The sequence below is a fragment of the Oryza glaberrima genome, chromosome 12, assembly GCF_000147395.1.
Source record: "Oryza glaberrima chromosome 12, OglaRS2, whole genome shotgun sequence".
Classification (NCBI taxonomy): domain Eukaryota; kingdom Viridiplantae; phylum Streptophyta; class Magnoliopsida; order Poales; family Poaceae; genus Oryza; species Oryza glaberrima.
The window spans coordinates 723,063-744,294 of NC_068337.1; the positions used below are offsets into that span (position 1 = coordinate 723,063).

General features: G+C 44.2%; 1 protein-coding gene across 1 annotated transcript; it reads right to left on the reverse strand.

The window, feature by feature from the left end:
* Positions 1–12,209: 12,209 nt before the first annotated feature.
* On the reverse strand, positions 12,210–15,358 carry LOC127757430 (CBL-interacting protein kinase 15-like). The gene is made up of 2 exons (XM_052282933.1): positions 15,152–15,358; positions 12,210–14,125 (listed from the first exon to the last, which is right to left on the reverse strand). Exon 2 carries the CDS (start codon positions 13,816–13,818, stop codon positions 12,499–12,501), a length of 1,320 nt encoding a protein of 439 aa, XP_052138893.1. The 5' UTR covers positions 13,819–14,125; positions 15,152–15,358; the 3' UTR covers positions 12,210–12,498.
* Positions 15,359–21,232: the final 5,874 nt, after the last annotated feature.

Consider the following 21,232-nt stretch of genomic DNA (forward strand, 5'->3'; position numbering starts at 1 on the left):
CGCGATGGCACGGATTAGGGCCGTCTGGGTCCTGCTAGTCGCGATTTTTTCTTATATTATTTTTTTAGTAAAATAAAAATTAAATTACCGTTTTGAAATTTTGCATGAATATACTCCTCCTCTCTATGGTGCGTCGAGCCATATAAATCGTCCTACCGTAGAATAGGAAATGTGAGACATGGCAAATGATGGAAGGGATGCATCGTGGCAATTTTGTAGGCGGTCCCTTCTCACCCTCCCACAGAGCGATTTATTTCTGGGAGGGGGCACTTGCAAAATATGTCCGTTGCCACCCAACTTGTTTTTTTTTTCTAGATAAGCCATTGCAACAGTAGATTGCCCTAACAAAGAGCGATTTCGTCATGCCTTTTCAGAGGCAGCATCTTGCTCGCAAAATTTAAACAGCACGCCTATCCGGTCGTCTGCCAAGTCACATTTCTCGTCCTAGCATAGGATGATTTATATGTCTCGTTTTATATGTCTCGTCCTACGGTAGGACATAAGGAGTACATTTCTGCATAACTTCGAACTGGTAATTTAGTTTTGTAAATCTTTTAAAAAATAAATCACTACTAAAAAAGGATTTTTTCCTTGCGGTCCGAAAGGGGTTTTCGTGTGAGGAAGGGCTAACCGCACGCGCCAAAGGGTCTAGAAGAATCGCTATTTTTGTGTGCGGGTGGCGCACCTGCACACGAAAATCTGATTTTCACGAGTGGGTGCTTATGTTGCCCACATGCAAAAAAAAAAACAGAAAAAAATCCGAAACCCTAACCCTAGAAGCCGTCGTCGCCGCCCTCCTCCTGGTCGCTGTCATCGCCGTCGCCGTTGCCGGATCCGCCGCCGCCACGCCTCCCCACCGTCCGAGCCCGCCTGCTCGCCGCCACCGCTGTCAAATCTGGGCGGGGGACGGCCTCCGCCATCCACCAAGCCGCTCCTGAGCCCATCGTTCCCAGCCGCCTAATCGTTGTCGTCAGCGGCGGCAGCGTGGATCCAGCCGTCGAGTGCTCGGCCGCCGATCACCAACCGCCGCGCGGCCTCCCGCCTGCTCTCGGCCGCTGCCTCGTCGTCGGCGGAGAGCTAGCCGCTTCCCGCGCCCCACGCGCTCGGATTGGAGGAGAGGAGAGGAGAGGAAAGGCAGGGAGAAAGAGAGAGAGAAGGTGAAAAAATTGAAGTGAGTGAGAGGGAAAAGAGAGAGAGGGGATGGGATAAAAAAACTGTATTTTTGCGTGCGGTCCACTTAAGAGGTCCGCCTGCGAAAATAGGTTCATTTTTGCTTGCCGTCCACTTAAGTGTTGTTTGCAGAAATAGATTTTTCCGTGCGGTCCTCTTAAGGACCCGCCACGAAAATAGAGTACGATTTTTGCAGACGCGGCCAGTTACGGTTCGTTTGCAATCTAAAGAGGGGCATGTACAGGTAAATCGTTTTGTAGTAGTGAATATAAAAGAAAATCGTCGCTTTTAGGGATTGCTCAGCTGCCTTTGGCCCATGGACCCACAAACTTTTTACTCGAGTGGTACGGTGCTTCATTATTTTAAGGAAAAAGCACACCAGAGGTCCCTCCTCTTATCACCAAATTACAAAATCATTCTTGAACCGTAAAATGGATACAATGCATCTCCAAACTTACAAAACCAGTGCAAACGATGTCCTCTGGCGGTATTGGCCCCGATTTTGACTAACGTGGAACCTACGTGCCTCTTTTGACTAGGTCTTCGTCGCATGTGGTAATGATGTGGCACTTATTAGGTACTAGTAATTTAGAAATATTAATTGCTTAGAAACCACTACTAATTTAGAAGAGTCTCTTACAATCCTACTAATTACTACTCCAATCCAATTAAGTAGAGTCTCTGATATATAGACCACTAGGTAGCTAGAAACATGGACATATGCATATGAGATTAAAGCTGCGTTGCTTCAAATACCAAAGTGAATTTAGGGCACATATGCTAGCTGTGCTTATAGCAAAATAATCATGAGCTTCAGATAACCCATTCGATGTAATCATCGAAAAATTGGTAGTACATGGACTTGTGCTTGATCATCTGGACATCATCATGTTTACCACGAGGGCGAACCATGTGAAGGCCAGTGAAGATAGCGAAACTCCCATGAATTGGGTCAGAGTCTTCAATTGTGCCATCGTCACTGTCAGAGTTGGAACAAAATGTGCGATCACCCGAAATAGAATGGAACATCTTGGTGTGAAGATTATGGGTACCCCATATCCACACGGCATGGTTATCCGACTAGTCAAAGGGGATAGTTTATATCTATGGAATATGTAACAAATCATGACTTGGTTATTATGTTTCCTTTTATATTATGGAGCGGTCTAAAGTCCTGATTTGATAATATTGTAAAATAGATTTAGAAAACCGATACCGTATTGGTTAAGGTTTGTATCTTGTAATCCTGCCCCCATCCTATATAAGGTGGGCAGGAGGCCCTCTAGGGGCAGGAGCACATATGATTATCAGATCTATAATACACCCGGCGGATTCAAATCACCAAATAGGAGTAGGGTATTACCTCTCATTGAGAGGGCATGAACCTGTCTAAATCCTTTGTCTCTGCATCCATCCACTTTTAGGTCTCGTGCGCTACCCCCTTTTATTATTGCCGAATTCATGTTTCGACAGTTGGCGCGCCAGGTAGGGGTTGCGTCGAATTACCCGTCGAAAAGTGCGATGGAATCAACTTCAGAAGAAACGCCGAGATCAATCTTATTGATTTCAGCGGCTCTAATCTTCAATCGGGTTTGTCGTTCCAATCTTATTTTTATTAGATTGATTTTTTAATCTACTGTTATTTTTATTATTTTCACGTTCTAGCTGAAATTGAGACACAGCCATCGCCGTCGCCTACTTTGGCGCCTAGCCGTGTCCGAGTGCTCCTTTCCTTGCAGATGGAGATGCCGCAGGTTCGGCATAGGAACACCCGACGACCAGGAGCAAATTCGTGCATTTGTTGATTTACGAATCAAACAAGCACATGCCCACTGGAACGTTCATGGCGGCATGCATGCACAGCCAGCGTGTGCAAACAGGAGCATGCATGCAAGCTATGGAGAAGATGCACAATTTACCTAATAACGCTATGCATAGAGATCGTAAAGCATCTGTTTTCTTTTAATAGCTAATCAATGCTTTTCCTGGCAAGCTGGCTGACACCGACTTCTTCTACAAATCGATCTACATGCAAACATACATGCATCGATTAACATCCATAATCATCTATACTTTTTTATTTCTTTTTGCTACTAATCTCTATTTGATCTGTGGTTTATTATTTTGCATACACCACCGGTCGAACGTGTCCGATCCCCATCACAAGAAGCTTCTGACGGGGATTTGATCTGGACTCGGACCTGCGATCTGTACGAGCGCATGGCAGGACTTGTCGGGTGATGTGTGGATGTGTCTAGCGTTCATGCCACAGGAGATTAGTTGGCTAATTAATCAATATATGCAAGCCGTGTATATGCATTGATATATGCAAACATACATGCACAAGCTTCTTTATACCTATATTTTTTTATGTGGTACTAAGCAGATGATCTGTTCATTGATTTATTTTGTATGTATCCGTGTCGGCTACCTTTGCTGTTGCTGACTAACATCTTCACCGACCGGCCGCCTCGTCCGCTGCCGACTGGTGCCCTCGCCTGCACGGCTGGCCTATTATGCCGCCGCTGTTGGGCGTCTACGACTTCACCGACCGGCTGGCCTTCGCCGCCGCCGACTAGTGTTCTCGCCTATACGGTTGGTTGGTCACACCACCGTTCACGGGCGTCCACGTCTTCACCGACCGGCTGGCCTTCGCCGCCGCCGACTGGTGTTTCCGCCTGCACTGCTGGCCTATTATGCCGCCGCTGTTGGGCGTCTACGACTTCACCGCCGGCTGGCCTTCGCCGCCGCCGACTGGTGTCCTCGCCTATATGGTTGGTTGGTCACACCACCGTTCACGGGCGTCCACGTCTTCACCGACTGGCTGGTCTTCGCCGCCGCCGACTGGTGTTTCCGTCTACACTGCTGGCCTATTATGCCGCCATTGATGGACATCTTCACTTTCATCGTCAGTTGCCTCAAGCTGCTTCTATGGTTGGTGTTTTCATTGCTATTAATGGATGACTTTGTTCCCACATCGGCCACCTCGGTCGTCACCAAGGGAAAGACCAGAAAGCTAAGTCATAATTAATTTTCTTCTTTATATGATATTTTCCTTTTCCTCTACCTCACTACATCAACTGGTTCGTCGTTGACTAGTGAGTCGGGGGCTACAGATGTTATATCATATTTCTTAAACAATTTTTCATAATATTTATCTTGATTGCTTGCGACATAATCTGAGTACAAAAGTGCCTATCAAGTTATGGAGCTCTATCTTCCTATGCTTTCCGTTTGGTTTGTCGATGGATAGTTGCCTTTGGGCTGATTCCTAGCACCCGGGGGCTCGTTATATGGACCGAGTAACGCAAGGTGCTAAGTATTAATCAGAATAAATCAAAAGCATGGAGATAAGATAAATTTATTTTCTGCTCTTTACAATTGCAAAAGTACCCGAGTAGTAAATACTGATTCGTGAAACTTTGTTCCATTAATGACGAACTCTTGTCACTCATATGCATGTTTTGGAAGTGCCTAGGCCAACTCCCGGTGCTTGGGGGCTATGACTAGTCGGGCAGAGTGTTTAAACGTAAGGAGTCATCTGCTCGGGGAAATCAAAATTGACAAGAGGAGAAATACATATTTATAAACATTTTAAAATACTTGCATTTTTCTCAAGTATTATATTTACATCAGATACTACTCATCCTATATGTTTGTTCTGTAGGATCCAAATCCAGATATGCATAAAAGGGATTCATGGCTTTAAGCTTATCTCTTACGCTCCAGGAATGGATCAGTCAGAACATCACCACCGGCTTGCCGTCGTCGCCGCCGACTAGTGTCTTCGCCTATACGGTTGGTTGGTCACAACACCGTTGTTAGGCGTCTACATCTTCACCGCTGGTTTGCTTTCGCCGCCGCCGACTAGTGTCACCGCCTGCATAGTTGGCCTATTATGCCGCTGTTGTTGGGCGTCTACATCTTCACCGACCGGCCGCCTCGTCTGCCGTCGACTGGTGTCACCGCTTGCATAGTCGGCCTATTATGCCGCCGTTGTTGGGTGTCTACATCTCAACCGACCGGCTGCCTCGTCCGCCGCCGATTGGTGTTTCCGCCTGCACGGCTGGCCTATTATGCCGCCGTTGTTGGGCGTCTACGTCTTCACCAACCGGCCGCCTCGTCCACCGTCGACTGGTGTTTCCGCCTGCACGGCTGGCCTATTATGCCGCCGTTGTTGGGCGTCTACCTCTTCACCGACCGGCCGCCTCGTCCGCCGCCGACTGGTGTTTCCGCCTGCACGGCTGGCCTATTATGATGCCAACTGATGCTATCTTCTTCACGGCTGGCTACGTCGCCATCACCGCTAATAGGCGTCATCATCTTCAACACAAGCTATCTACGTCTACTGCCGACTGGTTTCTTCACTCCCATGGCTGCATGATTCTGCCAGTGTTGATTGGCCTTATCGTCTTCATCACCAGTCGTCTCGTCTGTTGCTGACTAGTGCCCTTGCCTCTACGTGTGGTTTATACTGCTACCACTACTGATGGACATCATCATCTTCCGTCGCCGACTGGTTATGCCGCCGCCGACTGGAGTATCTATCTTCACAACTACACGTCTTTGCCACCGGTTTTCTTCTGTTGCCACTGACTCGTGTTCACTTCATCATGGCTTTGCAACTTTGTCACCATAGTGAAGCGACTTCATCTTTATTATCTTCGGCATCGGCAAACTCAATTGCCGCTACTTCGCAAGTTTTGCTATTTTACTAGCCATGACGTCTATAGGAGCTTCGACATCTCGGCATGCATTATCAACTATGATGCCGTGTTATATTATTACAACAAGTGGTTTTCCAATTTTCAAGAATTCTACTCGGACATCTTCAACATGTATCTTCACTCAAGTGATGACTACTCGATGACAAGAAGCTACAGTTCTCGACTCTATGTTCAGTTGTTTCCCAACTAACCAAAGAGTCGGGGGCTACACAAATACAAGACTCTCAAAATTTGACAAGCTGAAGCAATCAATTTATCCAGGAGTCATTGTCTTCATCTTTGCTTCGGAGCAGATGTTCTACTTCAGCAACTTCAATTATTTCACCGACAATTTTGGCTTCTCAGCGCTGCCATAATCTACTCCAAAATTCTCAAGTATCAAGTTCAAGATTTAATCTATATGTTCGGGAGTTTGGAGTTATCAACCAATCAGCTCGGTTTAGACGAGTTGGACAACAGCATCTACTTTCCTCCAAGTGAAGCATCTACAACAGCTATAACACTAAGTTCTACAGTCATCTTCGTAAATCAAGAAGCGTTGCATCAGTCTTCTTTATGCACACGCTCACATCAAGGAAACTTCTCAAGCTTCGATATCTTCTCAATGGTTTGATGGATTGTTGTCGCTGACATCATCACCAGCACGTTTACTTCATCAGCCCTGACGTCTCCGCCGTTGCTTAGGGGTGACTACGTCCTCGCTGTCGGTTGCTTTTGTCATCACCGACTTTCATCGCCGACTTGTTATTTCGTCTTCACGGTTGGCCTACTACGCAACTGCCGATAGAGGATCTCATCGTTATCATGGACTGCTACACTACTATTGACTAGATCAACAACATGGTCATCTTCATCAACATCCTGTCAAGCCTCTTCAACATAGCCTACTCTGCTGCTGTTGATGGGCAACTTCGTCATCATAGCCGGCTATGTCTGTTGCCGCTAATCATCATTACCGTCGGATGCGTTTGCCATCGCCGACTATTTTCTTCATCTTCATAATTGGTGGATTTCGCCATCACCATCGATGCGTGTCTACGTCTTCATCGTCGACTTGCTTTCGTCGCCACCGACTACTCTGTCGTTGTTGTTGGGCGTCTTCATCTTCACTGCTAGCTGACCTGACTGCTGCCGACTGGTTTCTTCGCCTCCATGGCTATGCGACTACATCACCTTTGATTGGTGTCACCGTTTTTACCGCCACCAATATTTTCGTCACCTCTAACGGGCGATATCATCCCCATGTTCGTCATCTTGCCTTCATGTCGACTGCATCAGCTATTGCCAATGGACAATTTTGACTATGACAGAAGGACAAGCTATATATGCTCAGGGGCTTATCAACTCAATCACAAGGATCATATCTTCAATTTGGACTTATTCCGGATACATTCAACATGAATTTATGGTCACGAGTCGATTTCATATGCTTAACGGCTGGACTATTCATTATTCCCCACAAGGGCTATCAACCAACTACTTGCGCCAGTCGGGATTCAATTTTTATATCTATTTTGGAGTATCCCATAAGGGATAATCACTCAGATCAGAAGCTACTCTTATGAGCTACACTTGGTCTATATCACCCGGAAGATTTATTACTCGGGAGCATGTTACATGCACCATCCTTTAAAGGGTGTCGAAGGCATATTTTTTGGCCTAGGCCTAATATGTCTGCAGCCCATATTTTCAGACATGGCCTGTCACGTTCTTTTAGGGACTTAGGCACTTTTTGCTTAGGCCAAAGTGCGGGTGATCAAGTGCCCAATACCTTAAAATCCTTTTATACCACAGTTACTCAACTTTTTAGGAGTTGGTACAATGCATCTTAAAAGGTGTCAAACAGTAAAGCTTTATATAGTTGCCCCGCTGACTTTTTTATATAGTCATGGCGCTGTTTGGGTTTATAAAGCAATTGATTGGATACAATATCATTGCCTTTTGCCACGTAAGTGTGTATTTTTATTGACCAATATTATGGCTTAGGCTGATTATATATTTTGGTCATTTTCCAGACGGTTGGTAAATCCTTATGAGTTTATTTACTCGGATGTTACACCACATATGCCATATATTTCCAGGTGTGGTTAAATCATGTGTCTTTTAAGGACTTAAGCACATTTGTTAAAGCAGTGTGCGCATGGTGTATGCCCAATACTTTGGAAATTTCTTTATTCACAACATCAAACTCTTTTTGTAGCTGTTTTGCTATGTGAATTTTCAATGATGTAGTCAACTTTAGGTTGCTCGCATCAATTTTTACAACACAGTCGGTATATCACATGGATCATGTTATTTGGGGGATTCACACCGCATATGCTATATATTAATATCAAGTCGCTTGGTTGACTACAATTATCGAAATCACTCAGTTGGTTGGATTATTTTCCTTGACTATATGCTTGGTTTGTTCAATTAACCACATAGTCGGGGGCTACACCTATTAGGTGCATCTAGTCGATGCACCTGACTTTATTTTCCAGCCCTACACAGTCTTCAGATTTGGTAAAAGTACTCGGGAGACCATGGCAAAGATGATTGAAGCACTCGGCTTTGGAGTAATCTAGTTCGAGAGAACATTATCTTTTCGACTGTGAAGGTCTCAGGGGCTACTGTGGAGATTATGGGTACCCCATACCCACACGGCATGGTTATCCGACTAGTCATAGGGGATAGCTTATATCTATGGAATATGTAACAAATCATGACTTGGGTATTACGTTTCCTTTTATATTATGGAGCGGCCTAAAGTCCTGATTTAATAATATTGTAAAATAGATTTAGAAAACCGATACCGTATTGGTTAAGGTTTCTATCTTGTAATCCTGCCCCCATCCTATATAAGGTGGGCAGGAGGCCCTCTAGGGGCAGGAGCACATATGATTGTCAGATTATAATACACCGGGCGGATTCAAATCCCCAAACAAGAGTAGGGTATTACCTCTCATTGAGAGGGCCTGAACCTGTCTAAATCCTTTGTCTCTGCATCCATCCACTTTTAAGTCTCGTGCGCTACCCTCTTTTGTTATTGCCGAATTCATGTTTCGACACCTGGCGACGCAAAACCTGCCACACCCGAGGTTGATGAGATGAATGTTCCAGGGCAACCAGGACTGAGGTATGTCAAGGTCCACCCAAGTATGGTGCACCGTGGGTGGTTTTGCTGCGACGGATGAGTCGTCGGAGAGGAGATCAAAAGCAGATAAGCTGTAGGGGTGGCGAGCGACAGTCCAAACCAGAGGTTGAGCTCCGGCACATACTCAGCTTTGCCATGGAATGGCATTGTCCAGGAGCCCAGCCGGCGCCACTCATGGCTAACCGTGTCGAAGGCATAAGTAGAATGGATTGTCTTATTGCAAGAAATGTAGATGGTGGTGCCGTGAACCACCGTGTAGGAGGTAATTTCGGTGTTCATGCAGCCGGCGAAGGGCGGTGGTGGCAGAGAAACCCAATGGGGGGTCATCTCACGGAAATCGGCAGGGGAAGAAGAGTAGTTGAGCACCTCAAAGCAACCATCCTTGATTCTGTGGACGTCGGGACTCCGGGTCATCACGTAGAGGCCGTCCTCCGGCGGTGGTTCCAACCCGTTGTTGTTGTTGCTGCCATCGTTGTTGATAATGGAGAGGGATATGGCGTTATACCTCTTGGGAGAAATGAGGTTGGGGAAGGCGAGGACGGAGGAGGAGTCGGCGTCGAAGACGACGGTGTTTCCCCTGTTGTCTGCAGTGAGCATCCTGCTCTCGTGGCCGAGGAGACAGGCGAAGTCGAGAGACCTAAGATGGTAGCGATCCACGGGGGCCGGCTCGAAGGCGAACGTCGAACGGGGAAGCTTCTCCAACATCTCCATGGTGTGGAGGCCTGGATGCTTCCTGCCACCGTGCTCCTCCATGAATGATTCTTGTGACTTTGCCGTTGCTTCTTCAGTTGCTCTTGTTGATGGGTAGAAGAGACGATTCGCGGGTATGCGGCGTAGAGAATAGAGTCCACCGGCGCCCTGCACCACCAGGTTCACAAATCGTCGTCGTCGTCCCATGGTACGTATCTGCTCCAAACGCCGAGACGATACTTATTTATCCGGTCTGATTCTAATCCAGATTAGACACACCATCCAACAGCTAGCAACGAAGAAGAAGATCAATCAATATGGTGTGGAGAGAGAAATTAAACAAGATCGAAGAACCCCCTTATATACGTAAATCAGCAGTAAGGAATCCTTGGAGTTTATACCAATGGCCGGAGGTATTCGATGTATGCAGTGGTCAGTGGAGATGGAGAAGGCGGGCGGCGGCGGAGGTGAGGTGATGCAGTCCGAGACGACCGGTTCCGGTGATCCGGTCTTTTTGGTCCAATTAACAGAACTTTCCTCCTTAATGGGCCCAATGGGCCGGTTCAGCAGGCCAGTAGAAGACAGGTAAAGTCTTCTACTCCACTTGCCAATTTCATGTTTTATTTTAAAATGATACTAATTCAGTATAGGTTTCTTACTTTGTTCATCTTCGATTCAAAGTAGCTTGCCCGTTGCTGTTTCTGAATTAACCTGTTGGGTGTCTAGCTTGTACTACTAATGCCACTTGTAAAAGCGTCTGCAAGAGGAATCACAGTTGCACACTGGAAAAGAAAATTGTCAGCCTCCGACTCTACTGAGTAGTCAGTACTCTCCAACAGTTTACAGTGAGTCCACCGGAAATTAATTAATGTGGATCATAAATAGATTTCCACAGAAAGAAAATCATATTGATTCATAGAAAAATAATATTACTTTCAACACACCAATTCTCATCTACAAAAACTCGAAATTAGTTTCTTAGAGAACAAATTCAATGTTATAGGCGTTGAAAATGTAATACATGGACTTGTGCTTGATCATCCGAACCTCTCTTGGATCATCTTTACCATGGGGTCGCACCATCTGCAGGCCAGTGAAAACAGCCAAGTCCCCAGAAAAACCAGAATGAATCATGTCATCATCAGAGTTGTTCTAGTAACCACCAGAAGTGAAGATCTTGACGGCGCAAAATCTGCCAGAGCCGATGTTGATGAGCTTCAGCTGAAACGGCAACCATGTCGAGGTCCGGCCAGCTATACACCACTGAGGGTGGCCGCGTCTCCGCGCTGCAGAGATCAATGGCACACAAGCTGTACAGTTCAAAGCCTAGTTCCTTCCATCTCCTCTCCAAGAGGATAATAAGGTCAAGGTGACAGGACAGCAGAGCAGGTCAAGGTTTTTCCCCATCTCTTGCAAATTCAGACTACTATTCCCTCTGTTCTGCTTTACTGGTTATAAAGGATTACCTCATCATCATCACATATTGTCGGCCAGGCTTTTTTTTAACATATCCTATCAAAACAAACACTACTGTATATAAACTGGCAACAGTATAGTAGTAGAACTGAATTTTGCATGACCACATGACTAATCTTAAAACGTTCTCTCTCTCTCTCTCTCTCTCTCTCTCTCTCTCTCTCTCTCTCTCTCTCTCTAATTTACAGTGATCTTATCAGGAATCTATCATTGATACCTCAGTATTATTTCTCAAAGCAAAAAAAAAATTCTTAAATCTTACAAAGGACAAAAGCATCTAGGTGGGAAATTCGCAAGTTGCAATCTGAAGAGTAGTCTTTGTCATATGTACAACTTGTCACAGCTACAATTGGGTTGTTGAGATTAACCAAATCCAGTCGACATTTGGACAGTGTGATTAGCAGTATTATTAACATCATGGAAAGTTGTTGGGTGATCAATTGGGACCGTGAAAAATGAGCTCTTGGATGTTGGATCTATCCTCAGTGACAGGGACAATTTATTTTCCTCACAACTCACAGCTGGTGTTTAAATAGCTTTTGTCCAGACTTTTCAACATGTGTATTATATTTTGTTTTGTTTACCAATAACTTCGCTCTCTGTGTCTATTTGGCAAATACAACAAGGATATCCTTATTCTTAAAAAAAAATCTTTTTTTTTTGGCCTTCCAATGAAACTGCAGCTTTTTGGTATTACGTTGCCTACCTGCTACTATCTTGTAGGACTGCGCACTCGTGTTATCTTGTTCGTCCGCAGAATGAGAAGTCACTTCGGTTTTTCTTTTATTTGTTTGATAAAGACTTATGTTCAATAGCTGATAAGGTATACCTCTGTAGCACTATTGATATGAGAATTTTCATCAACAAGTTGGTAATAAAAAGTTAAAAACTCTCGAAATTCTTGAGCGCCTGGTGAATACCAAGAATTGCATACTTCATGCTACAGAAACCTTGCTAATGGTGTCACAACATTGCACCCAAACATAGCTTTATAACAGGACAAGGATGAATATCTGAAGAAAGCTTGAAAGGCTCAAAGACAACTTTTATATTGCAGCTCAACTTCTCATAAAATTACTCTCGACAGACTCCATCTAAATTGTGCATAGATTGCCTCAACATGAACTCTCCAAATACAATTGCATACATTGCCTCAACATGAACTCTCCAGATACAAAAAACATAGACGCTAAAAAGAACACAGGCAAGACAAATAAATTCATTTGAGCTAAAACCTAATGAATTTGAGGAGCGGAAACTAAATGCTTGAGACATCCAAATCTACTCTTGCGACTGCTGCTATTCATCTCCATGCCAGGCCAAGACAATGTCCTTCAGAGCTGGCCGGATGCCCTCCTCCAGTAGCTGTCGGTACTCCAATGAATCGCCACTTGTTTGTTTCATCTCGATGATATGATAGGAAGTGGTAACCTCAAATATCTCTATGTCAAACTGAAGAACACCATTCCTTCCCTCCTTCCTCCCTTGCATCTTCACTACACCATTGTCTTTCTTCCTTACCCTGAGATTTAGCGCCTTTGCTACATCTTCCAGCTTTGAGATTATGGTTGAGGCAGATTTATCTGAAGTGAACCTTGCCTCATTTCTCCATTCCTTTACAATGAACATGCCAGAAAGATCAAACCCCTTGGAGAAAGAGATAATTTCAAAGGCATTTAAGTTTGTCACTGACATGGGCTTCACATCTTCATGAGCATTTTTCTTGCGTCTCACACCAAGCACCGGAGCAACATTTTTGGTGGTGTTTTCATTCAAAGTTCTTTCCTTCAAAATACGGTTCTCCTCAGGACCTTTCCGGAACCAGGTAGACTCCTTTATCTTTTGGATTGAAATCCTTGTGCTTGGGTTGGGGTCCATGATCTTGTACAACAACTTCTGGAGTTTGCGTGAAAACCAACCGGGGCACCTGAATTCACCATGTTGTATCTTCCGATACATTTCCATCAAGTTTGGGCCCTGGAAAGGAAGGTAACCAGCAACAAGAACAAACAGGATAACACCACAAGACCAAATATCTGACTTTGCACCATCATAGCCTATCTTGCTGATCACCTCTGGAGCTACATATGCAGGTGTTCCACAGGTGGTATGGAGTAAGCCATCTTGCCTCTTCGACTCTGAAAGCGCACTCAGTCCAAAGTCTGAGACTTTCAGGTTCTCATTCTCATCCAACAGCAGGTTCTCAGGCTTCAAGTCCCGGTGATACACACCTCGACTATGGCAGTAATCCACTGCACTAATGAGTTGCTGGAAGTACTTATGTGCAACAACCTCTGTAAGCTTTCCACGCTTTGCAACCTTTTCAAATAGCTCACCACCTTTCACATACTCCATCACAAAGTAGATCTTGTTCCGTGTTGCCATGACCTCATGAAGCTGAACAATGTTCTTATGAGCCACCAACCGCATGGTTGTGATCTCACGTCTGATCTGCTCCGAAAGCCCGACCTTCAACACCTGCTGTTTGTCCATCATCTTTATGGCCACACTCTGGTTCGACTCCAGATTCCTTGCATAATGCACCTTGCCAAATGTTCCTTTCCCCAACAATCTCCCCAACTCATACCTCTCCATTAGAATCTTCCCTCTACTCTCCATGCCCACAAAGATATAAATCTCGGCACTATGTTTTGACCACCAATCAGATGGACTGCAATTCTTTAGCCATCCTCCCCAAGGTCATGATCATGGATGGAGAACAACATTCTTATATCATCGTCGTTTCGGAGTCTAAATGGTGTAGAATTAGTGCAGGAAAGTTGATCATTCACATCAAGACTTGAGCAGATCAGTAGCACTGGTGAACCAGCAATCTGCTTTATCTCACACGGAAAATTTCTTCTATGCAAGCACATCTTTCAGCATTCCTTGAGGCTTTCGCTGCTTGTTTTTTTTATCGATTTCCCTGCACAAACAAAACCAGCCATCAGATTCAGTAATTGAATGTCCTAGGATATGCACTCAGGTACTAACAAGGTACGTATAATAATCTGGAAGTCTGTAAGAACTTTAACAAAACAAAAGTCACTACGAAGAATTTTGAAGGCTTATTGTAATACTAACTGCATTTTTGTACATACTACTTATATAATATAAGTGTTCCCTAAAGTCAATCAGAACTTACATGAGTTCAACGTGTTGTGTAATAGATAATTAATTTAATAAGGAATTTTAACTGAGTACTTATAAGAAATCTGGGACGGTAAATCAAAAGCTAAAAAAAGGAAAATTGAGTTAACATACTAGAAATAAGAGGAAATATTCAGCAAATTTATAACAGATGTGAATCATTATGCACCTTTCATTCAGATTCAGACAGGTGATTAATAAAAATAGTCAATTACGAATTCAGAGACCAAAACATTACGAATTTAGAAAAAATGACATTGCTGGATCTTTTGCTCCTAATTAAAACTTTGTTTGGACGTCTAGCAGATTAGGCACTGAACAAGCAAATTACTGAGCAAATGAATTCAGATGCAAATCAGGATAAGGGATAGGCACATGGGCACATGGCAGGAGTTAAGATTTGCATGGAGTCAAGCTGCATCTAGTGATTCCGCATCCACATGAAGTGAATATTTTTCAAAGATTAGGCTTGGTACGGCCATGGGAAGGAGGGGAAATTCAATGAAAACTGAGCCTCGCCAAACCCAAACACCTCATGACACATGCCATTGCAAGAGTATATATCGTCGTATTCGATTAAAAAGCAGCAGTTTGGCATCGGCATGGTGTAAACTCTAACTAAAAACCAGAAATTTCCGCATCTACTCAATTGATATGCCATAGAGGCATAGAATTCTCCTTTGTCCAACAGATGCGCCCCTACCACTACCGTGGAGCGAAGGAGAATAATGGAAAAAAGCGAGCAATCAAGAATCTGTAGAAAGAAACGCTAGAAGATGATATGGAGAGAGGAACTGCATACCTTCCGGTGACAGGAAGAAGAGGAGATTCAGGTAACAAACTCCAAACTTGTTTGGATAATCAAAAGGTGAACTTTTTGGATCAGTTCCCCCACTTCTTTCTCAAAACCTTTGGATCTGTTCTCCCACTTCTTTCTCAAAACCTGTTTGGGTAGAGAGAGATAGAGCTTTTTCAGTGGTAGTATCTGGAGTGGATGCGAGGACAGCGAGAAGACGGGGTTCTCTTTTATACAGGGGGAGGGAACCGAGCAAGAAGAGGAGAGGAGGCAGCTGCCAGGGAGAGAGTGTTGGAGAAGAAACAGTGGTGCCTTGCATTATTAGCAGATAATGATTTGACGTTAATGACCCTGATTTGGTTGGGCCGCGTTTCCTGGGCACCGCATCACATAAAGAGCATATCCATCCGACTCATCTCTGACTAGTCGCCCTTCACCAGAGCAATCATTCATTTGGCTTGGCTTGGGGCTTAATGATAATTTAATTAATTATTTCACAATTGATGATGGTACAGCTCATCATTGTGTTCTTGAAACAGGTACAGCACATAATGTATCACTAATCACCTTGCCTAATCCTATTTCTAGATCTGAAGGCTGTGATGCTGTCTTACAGAAAATGAACACTTGTTTCCTTCTTTAATCTGATTCTGTTAACTGCAGTTTTATTTTCTGAGGAACCAATGTTAATTGAGGCATTTGTTAGAGTACTTTTTCCATGTGATGGTGTGTTTTGGTTTGGAGTAAATCAAATGCATGGCATTGGCTCATCTCTCATGACCTGATCCATTGCTGACTCATCAATGGGCTGGCTGTTCTTCAGGTATTGGACCACCGGAAATGGTTGGTAGCTTGCAGCCATTTATCCGTGTGCTACTAGCTGGATCTTTGGTGAGCGGTATTCAATTATCACCGTATATACTTATTTCCTCCATTCAAAAATAAATTTATTTTTTACATAAATATGAATATAGTCAAATTCATGTATAGAACTGAACTTATTTAATTTTAGCATGGATGTAGACATGTTGTATTTGTTTCGGTAAGGCATCATCGGTTTTTATTGACATCGGCCTGTCTATATTTTACCAATGAATAATCAGCTTGTCCATAAGTTTTTCTGAATATGTTGTTATGCATATTGACCTTAGATTTAAAAATAATTACTTAAGTTACTAGAAGAAAAAATACTTACAAATTAACCGAGAAGAAAACCGATCAATACAAACTTGGCAGCTGTACGGATAATGTACAGATAGCCGATGACGGCTCAATTGGTTTGCCTCAATCAAGCCTTTCATGACAGTGAAAAAAATCTGTGCCACTTCCAAGAAATGTCTTTGTCCAAAATTAATTATCTGCACACGTTTTGTGGAGTTCATGCGTTGTGTTGCCTGCGTGTGACAAAAGGAATTACATTTGGAATTTGCTGCTCGAAAACGGAAAGGGAAGCTGGTGAATGTACACCTTACGTTGCAATGGCAACAGCGTCGTGGTGCCACATACAACACGAATCGTTACATGTCCTATTCCTTCCAACAAAATCAACGAAAATACCAATTACTTATCATATTCATCCAATTAAATCAAGCAACCCATTTTTTATAAACGCAATACAAACACAGACACTCACAACGAGCGTATATTCACCTCTACAAACGTAGACACGTACACCCTATCCCTATGAGCACATCCGAAAGACTGAGTCAACATATTTTAAAATTAACGAAATCATCGCGGGCGCCTCGCTGTCGACGAGTACGTCGCCTAGCACTGAAAGAATAATTAGCCATAAATATGAGCACCCACACTACTAGGAAAACCATTTTCCTAGGCGGCCAAAAAATAATTTTTTCAGGCGGGGGAAAGGACCACTTGTAAGCAAAGGCCTACGAAAATAGATGATTTTCACAGACTTTAGATCCACCTGCCTACAAAAATATTTTCAGCGAACAAAAAAAAAATCCGCCGCCACCACCCCTGCTCGCTGGCGCCGATGCCGGCCTCCCCATCTAGCCCCTCCCCTTCTGTCCAATGGCTCTCCTCCTCCGTCCGCCGCTGCTGCCTCGAGAAGAGCGCCGCCACTACTGGCTAGCTCGACTCTTTCGTCCAGATCTAGGAGGGGAGGGGTCAGCGCAGTCTGCGGTGGCCGCCGCCGTCGCCTCCACCACCGACAGGATCTAGGAGGAAGGGGCGGATTGGAGCGCGACTGCCGCCTCCCCTCCTCATCGCCAAGCCACTGCTGGCCCTCCTCGCCGTTGCCGTCGCTAGGCCAGGAGAGGGAGGAGTTGAGCCGCCGCCTCACCTCCTCGTCACGGCCGACGCGCTCCACTCCTCGTCATTGAGCCACCACCGTTGCCGAGAGAGGGAACAGCCGAGCCGCGGCCTCCCCTCCCCTCCTCGAGACCGGCGGGCAGCAGATCCGCGTGCCCGGGGCGAGCCGGCGGTGGATCCAAGCGGAGTCGTTGTCGTCATCGCAGCTGGCGGTGGGACCCAGTCGTTGTCGCGGCCGGCGGCAAACCTCCTTGGAGCCGCTGACGCTCCTCAGGCGATGTGTGATGAGAGAAAGAGAGAAGTGGGAGGAAAATGAGTGGTGGAGAGGATAAGGATATATGGTGGAGGAGAATATAAGGATGGGACTTAGATATTTTCTCTACAGGCGGACCACATAAGGTTCCACCTGCGAAAGTATTTTCGCAGGAGTACCACTTAATGTATACTTTCGTAGGCGGACCTCTTAAGGGGTCCAGCTGAAAAAATTGATTTTCGCAGGCAGGGTTAAATCTAGATGCTCTTTAGCTATTTTCGCAAATGGTTATAAGAGGGTTTTTTTTTTGTCCTCTTGAAAAATTAAAAAGCTAACGTCAGTAAAAATCATTTTTCTAGTAGTGTCGTGTAAAGTCTATGACTTAAACCCGGATGGGATAATTCCACCACAAGGAATATAACCAGTTAAGCTACACACTTCCCAAGTAACCCATTTTATTTGTAGATTGTTACTCTTGATTTTTTTTAATAGATAACACCATTAATTATTGACTTAATGTGACGTTTGACCATTTATCTTTACTCGTAGCAACAATTATGTTGAAAAGGAACAAGCGCTAGTAACTTTTATTTTAAATTGCAGGAGAACTGCAATTTCATTAAATTATTGGCGAGGAATTAAAGGTTTCAAAGTTACAATGAAAAAATTCTTAGGGGTAAAAAATATCATAATAGTGATTACTAAATGTTTTTTTATCTAATACTCCTATCTAGCTTATTAAGTACGATCAAGCATTTTTTATTTTTTTTCTGCGTGGGTATGAAGGAGTATTCCATCAAGTAAGAGCAATCTTGATATAGTGGCATCTATTATTGATGTTGATTTTGTTCTCTGTTGCTTATGATGATTTATTTTGTCCCCCTGCTGAACTTGATCTCAGCCCCACATTGAATCTTGTCTAGAACCCCGGCTTGATTCGTCCGATGGTTTTATGTGGTACATTTATCGGAGCACATGCATGTGCACCAAATTCCTGGCTTCATTCATCGACCTCAAGAACTATCCACGGTCTTAGGAACCATTGCCTCAAGAAGTAATTTAGAGTGAATTCCGTCTTCATTCATTCATAAGATGGCATTTCCTCTATTATGATTATGGATCAACAGATCTATTCTCAGGAAAGCGTGGATTGATCGTTTTTATAATGCAGGTCGTCTATAGTACTGTATGTGTATTACTGCTCACTGACATGGGGCCCACATGTCATATCAGTGAGCAGTAATGCACATGCAATACTGCAGGGGATCTCAATTGCGTTTTTATGTACTTTGATGCGCCTTTTAGTCTGTCAATTAATTCACTTCATAATTGATGCCGCCACTACTTAATAAACGATTTTCATGTACAGGGTCCTTTTTAGATTGCAGACGGACCGTAACTAGTCCCGTCTGCAAAAAAATCGTCCTCCTATTTTTACGTGCGAATCATTGAGAGGACCGCCCGCGAAAATCGATTTTCACAGGCGAGCCTCTTAAGGATCCCCATGCAAAAATAAGCCTATTTTTGCAGGTGAAGCTCTTAATAGGGCGCACACGAAAATTGATTTTCGCACGCGGGCGTCTTAAGACCATCACACGCAAAAATACCCTCCCTCATTTTTCCCTCTCAACACTTCAAAAATTACATCCTTATATTCTCCCTCCAACTCTCTCACCTCCTTATCCTTATCCTCTAAGCCAGGCACGCTCTCTCTTCTCTCCTCTCACACACTCACGTGTGGCGGCAGGTGGGCGGCTCGGCAGCGGGCAACGGCGAGAGGAGCAGGGCACCGACCGCCACCGCTGATGAGGTGGCTGGGAGCGGCGCCGTTGGTCCCACGAATCCGCGCCGCCCCGCCGACGAGGAGGAGGTGGCCGGAGCGGAGGCGGACGGCGGCCGTCCCCGCGCTCTCCCCGCAACGGCGCCCCTCTCCGGCCCTCCCCCGCGTGGATCCGGCGGCGGCGCCCCTCTCCCGCTCTCCACCGCCCGGATCTGGCGGTGGCACCTCTCTTCCACCCTCCGCCGCCCGGATTCGGCGACGGCGACGACTACAATGATGACGAGCTGCGGCGGCAACTAGGGTTTTGATATTTTTCAGATTTTTATTTTTCGCATCCGCACAGAGAAATCTTATTTTTGCAGACACTTCCGGGCAGACAAGCGCCACCTCCGCGCGTAAAAACTGTTTTTGCCCACAGAGAAAAAATGTTTTCGTAGTATGCGTTTCTCTCACCCCCACTGTTTCTAGCACTTGATGATTAATACATTATCCAAATTATTTCTTATTTTTATTAATACATGATCCATATTATTTCTTTTTTTTCTCATAAAGCAATATCATTTTTATTTTTCTTTTGAATGACCAATCTATATTGTCTCCTTCCTTTTTGTTTTTTCTTTTATGAAGCCAACTCACCTTAATTTTACTTTTTAAATATTATCACCTTATTTTTTAAAAATGATTGATCAAAGATGCAAATTATTTAAGGGTATGTCATCTAGCTATCTTAAAATTTGTTTATACTATTATCATACAAAACTCGCGCAACACCACGTGCAGGGTTTTATCTAGTTGGACATAACTTGCACACTGAGAAAGATCATGCAAACTTATATGTGAAGAGAAATAACGCTATTAACATCTTTTTTTAAAAAAAATACTGACACATTGAGTCTTTGAAAATCCAACATAATGGCATGACAATGGAAAATGAACAAAACTAACGTTTGGGGTGTTGACGTTTTTTTTCAACACAAGATCACCTAACGATTTACGGTGTATTCAACAGAGTCGTCAAAATCGATAGATCAAAACCGGCTAGTGAAACCGATTTTAAGATTAATTCACTTTCGCGGAATCAAGCGACTAATTTACAAGCAAATTAACAAAGAAGATAAATATTGTACTTACGTGACGACGAACGACTAGTTTCCAAGCAAACTAGCAAAGGATAACCTTCTCTCTTTCGTGGAGAAGCACGACTGTTTTTCAGCGCAAAATGGTAAAGATTAACCAAATGACTTGGCCATCAAAAAAAATAGAAAAGAACAGAAAAGTATAGAACAGGAACGGTAGATTTGATAAATTGTTCGGGGTCCCAAACTGACCTAATACGCTAATGTTTATAAGAATTCCTGAAGCCCGGCCGCAATACTTGTTGGTACATGGAAACCCCAACTAATTAGCTAACAGAATCTGACTCTATCCAAAAGATTAACAGCTCGGCATGCAATCTCATGCCAATCTTCCATTGGACCCTTTTGTCTCTGTGGCGTGGGTCCCATTCAGCAGCAGCAGCAGCTCGGCAAATTAATCACCAATCAAGCATTGATCCCATCGCCAAATCTCTCCTAAACTGCATGCGTTCAACACGAGCAAAAGTCCATTCTGCTGCACCAGCTGATCCACAGTATATGCCAGACTAAATCAGGAGTATACCCACCACCCTAGCAGCCTAGCTATAATTTGCACACACAAGCTTAGTTGATTTTCTTAAACAAATCTCTAGACAATTACACCAATTATTCTACATAATTTGGCCTTTCTAAAATGACCTAAC

Excerpts from the sequence above, each read along its gene's own strand:
- LOC127757430 (XM_052282933.1), bottom strand. The coding sequence starts at position 13,818 with ATGGAGAGTAGAGGGAAGATTCTAATGGAGAGGTATGAGTTGGGGAGA.